General features: G+C 48.9%; 1 protein-coding gene across 4 annotated transcripts in view; it reads left to right on the plus strand.

The window, feature by feature from the left end:
- Nucleotides 1-623: 623 nt before the first annotated feature.
- Nucleotides 624-2,287, plus strand: part of arhgef28a (Rho guanine nucleotide exchange factor (GEF) 28a) — an 89,748-nt gene continuing 88,084 nt past the window's right edge. For all 4 annotated transcript variants that reach the window (XM_076284070.1, XM_076284073.1, XM_076284071.1 and 1 more), the window contains exon 1: nt 624-852. In XM_076284070.1, the coding sequence (XP_076140185.1) occupies nt 843-852 (10 nt within the window). In that variant the 5' untranslated portion in view covers nt 624-842. The remainder of the gene's footprint in view (nt 853-2,287) is intronic.

Consider the following 2,287-nt stretch of genomic DNA (forward strand, 5'->3'; position numbering starts at 1 on the left):
ACTAGGTGCAGAGCAACGTCTCACAAAAGATGACTTCATAAATGTGTCTTTATTAAGTCAAAAGGCCGTGATTGTGGACTAAAAGGTATTTTGTGATCAAACCATTCGGGAAACCTTCTGCCAGAATCTTCAAACATGAACTCTACCTGCCCATCACATTCTTCCAGCTTGAACCGAATGATTTAAGACAGCGGTGGTTTGACCAGTTAGTTAATCTATTCATAATAAAAAGACAAGATTCTTATTTTTCTATTCTTGTCAACGGAGAGAACGAGTTGCATAGCCTAGATCCCCATAAAATGTCAAATAGACTGAAGAGAATATGCATTATCATAATCGAATCATTGCATGGTTTGGGATCACTGTTTGACAGTCTTTAGCCTAGTGTGTTACATACACTTTCTGGCCAACTGTTTGTCAAAGGTAGACCTATTCCCTGCTCACCTGTAGAACACAAGGGGTTAATTCTGCTTGGCGTCAATTCCTCTTCTGTTCCACAATCACGTGAGCCTGTTATTGTGGCGCTCGAGCTCCGTGATGACCCGTCACCGGGAAGGGGGCAGGACCGCTCGTGCACTACCGACAGGGACCTGCGAGCGCGAGCGCTCTCTGAAACTCCAAGTCCGACCTACCGTGAGATGCGTCGCGAGCGGTGGACATTCAGAACGCGGTTTCAACACACACCGAAAAGCAACATTCTGGCTTCTCCTGCAGTAAACATTTTAGCAGCCTTAATAATTTAGAAATAGCGCTATCTGGGATTTTATAGACAAGTTGCCACAGAAACCAACCGGCAGGTGAAGTTGACTGTTCACCACTTCAGCGCAACCAATTTCGTGTTGATGGTCGGAGGTGAGTAGCCGCTTCACTCGTAGCCTATTTAGTCTACTGCCAAAAGCTGCTATCAGCACCATACGAGCAGGCTACAGACTCTGTGGTGGCTGAGCGAAAGTAGCCTCCGTTTCAGAGAAATATAGCTCAAGCTTGGTTTCAACAGTTCTATGGTTAGACATGCAGTCTGTTAGGCTATTCTGTGATGCTGAGAGACCGCAACGTGACCCTATAGAATTGGGGAAGTGAGAGTTTGGACGTGACTGACTTACCGTATTCTCCAATTTTATAATAAAAAAAGGCTATGTTTAACAATAGCATCTCTCTCTCTCTAGCATTTCTTTATGTGGGAACCAGCAGTGAATGCAGCAGAACATGACTTTTCCACATACTCGTTCTGATAAGTCTGACAGACTGCGAGAATTATTTTTTATTTACAGTAGCCTACATGAAACAAACACCTGTTTGTGTATGTGTTTATGATGAAGTCGTTGGTTTGAAAACACTGACTGAGAGACATGGCTCGTATCCAGGTCCAGTCAGCCTACCCCAAAAGTCCCCCCCCCCTCTCTCTCTGTCTCTCTGATGATGACATAACATTCCCACCTTGCCTGGGCCGTGTGGCATCTGGGCTGTGCTCTAATGGCACTGCCAGTGTGGATCACATCAGGGGCCGAGGTGCTACGGTGTGAGTGCCACGGCGTCCCTTTGATAGTGCCCGTATAAGCGGATTAGACCGTAGCTCTCCATGGCTCTCAGCACTGCCCTCGCCCAGCCTGCCCTTTGATGTGGGAGAGGCGAGACCATGAGATTAATGACCACCACCAGTACAGCAGCACCGCTGCATCAGCTGGGACACAGGGGGCTGCACAGACCTGAACCGGGTCAGGGCCAGAAGTGAGCCGGGGCTGGGCCAGGGGTGAGCCAGGACTGTCCTCACCACACAGGCTGCCGATGAGGCCGTGGCAGCGATTAACGTGGTCTACTTCTCCTTCCTGGTGTTTGTTACACGTTGCGCACCCCCAGCAAGATACGGATGTGATAGTGCAAACATGTGGCAGACGTGCGGAGCAGATATGGTGGGAGCAGGTGCCGAGCCATATAGGAGAGCTCACATGGTGTTCTTGTTCAGGGGGATTTGCTCTCTCTCTCTCTCTCTCTCTCTCTCTCTCTCTCTTCCTCTCCCTCCCTACTCCCTCTCCAGATAGGGGCTGTTTTATATGCTGCTGACTTTGGACAGGATTGGGCTGTGAAGAGGCTCAGATCCACTCCAGAGTGAGTCAGCTGTTCTTTGGATTGACTGTGAGGTGGTGCAGATGAAAACAGGGCCTTTCTTAGGGGAGCATGAGCCCCCTTGGAAAGGAAACACTAAATGCCGCACTGGCCTACGTCGAATGGAACTGGTCTACCAGAGGTCTCTGTGGTTCAGTGAACACAGAGCTGGACAGTTAATGAT

The sequence above is a fragment of the Alosa pseudoharengus genome, unplaced genomic scaffold, assembly GCF_046254945.1.
Source record: "Alosa pseudoharengus isolate Yale_2024_CS ecotype anadromous, Long Island Sound unplaced genomic scaffold, YU_APseudo_1.1 YU_APseudo_1.1_scf_14, whole genome shotgun sequence".
Lineage (NCBI taxonomy): Eukaryota > Metazoa > Chordata > Actinopteri > Clupeiformes > Clupeidae > Alosa > Alosa pseudoharengus.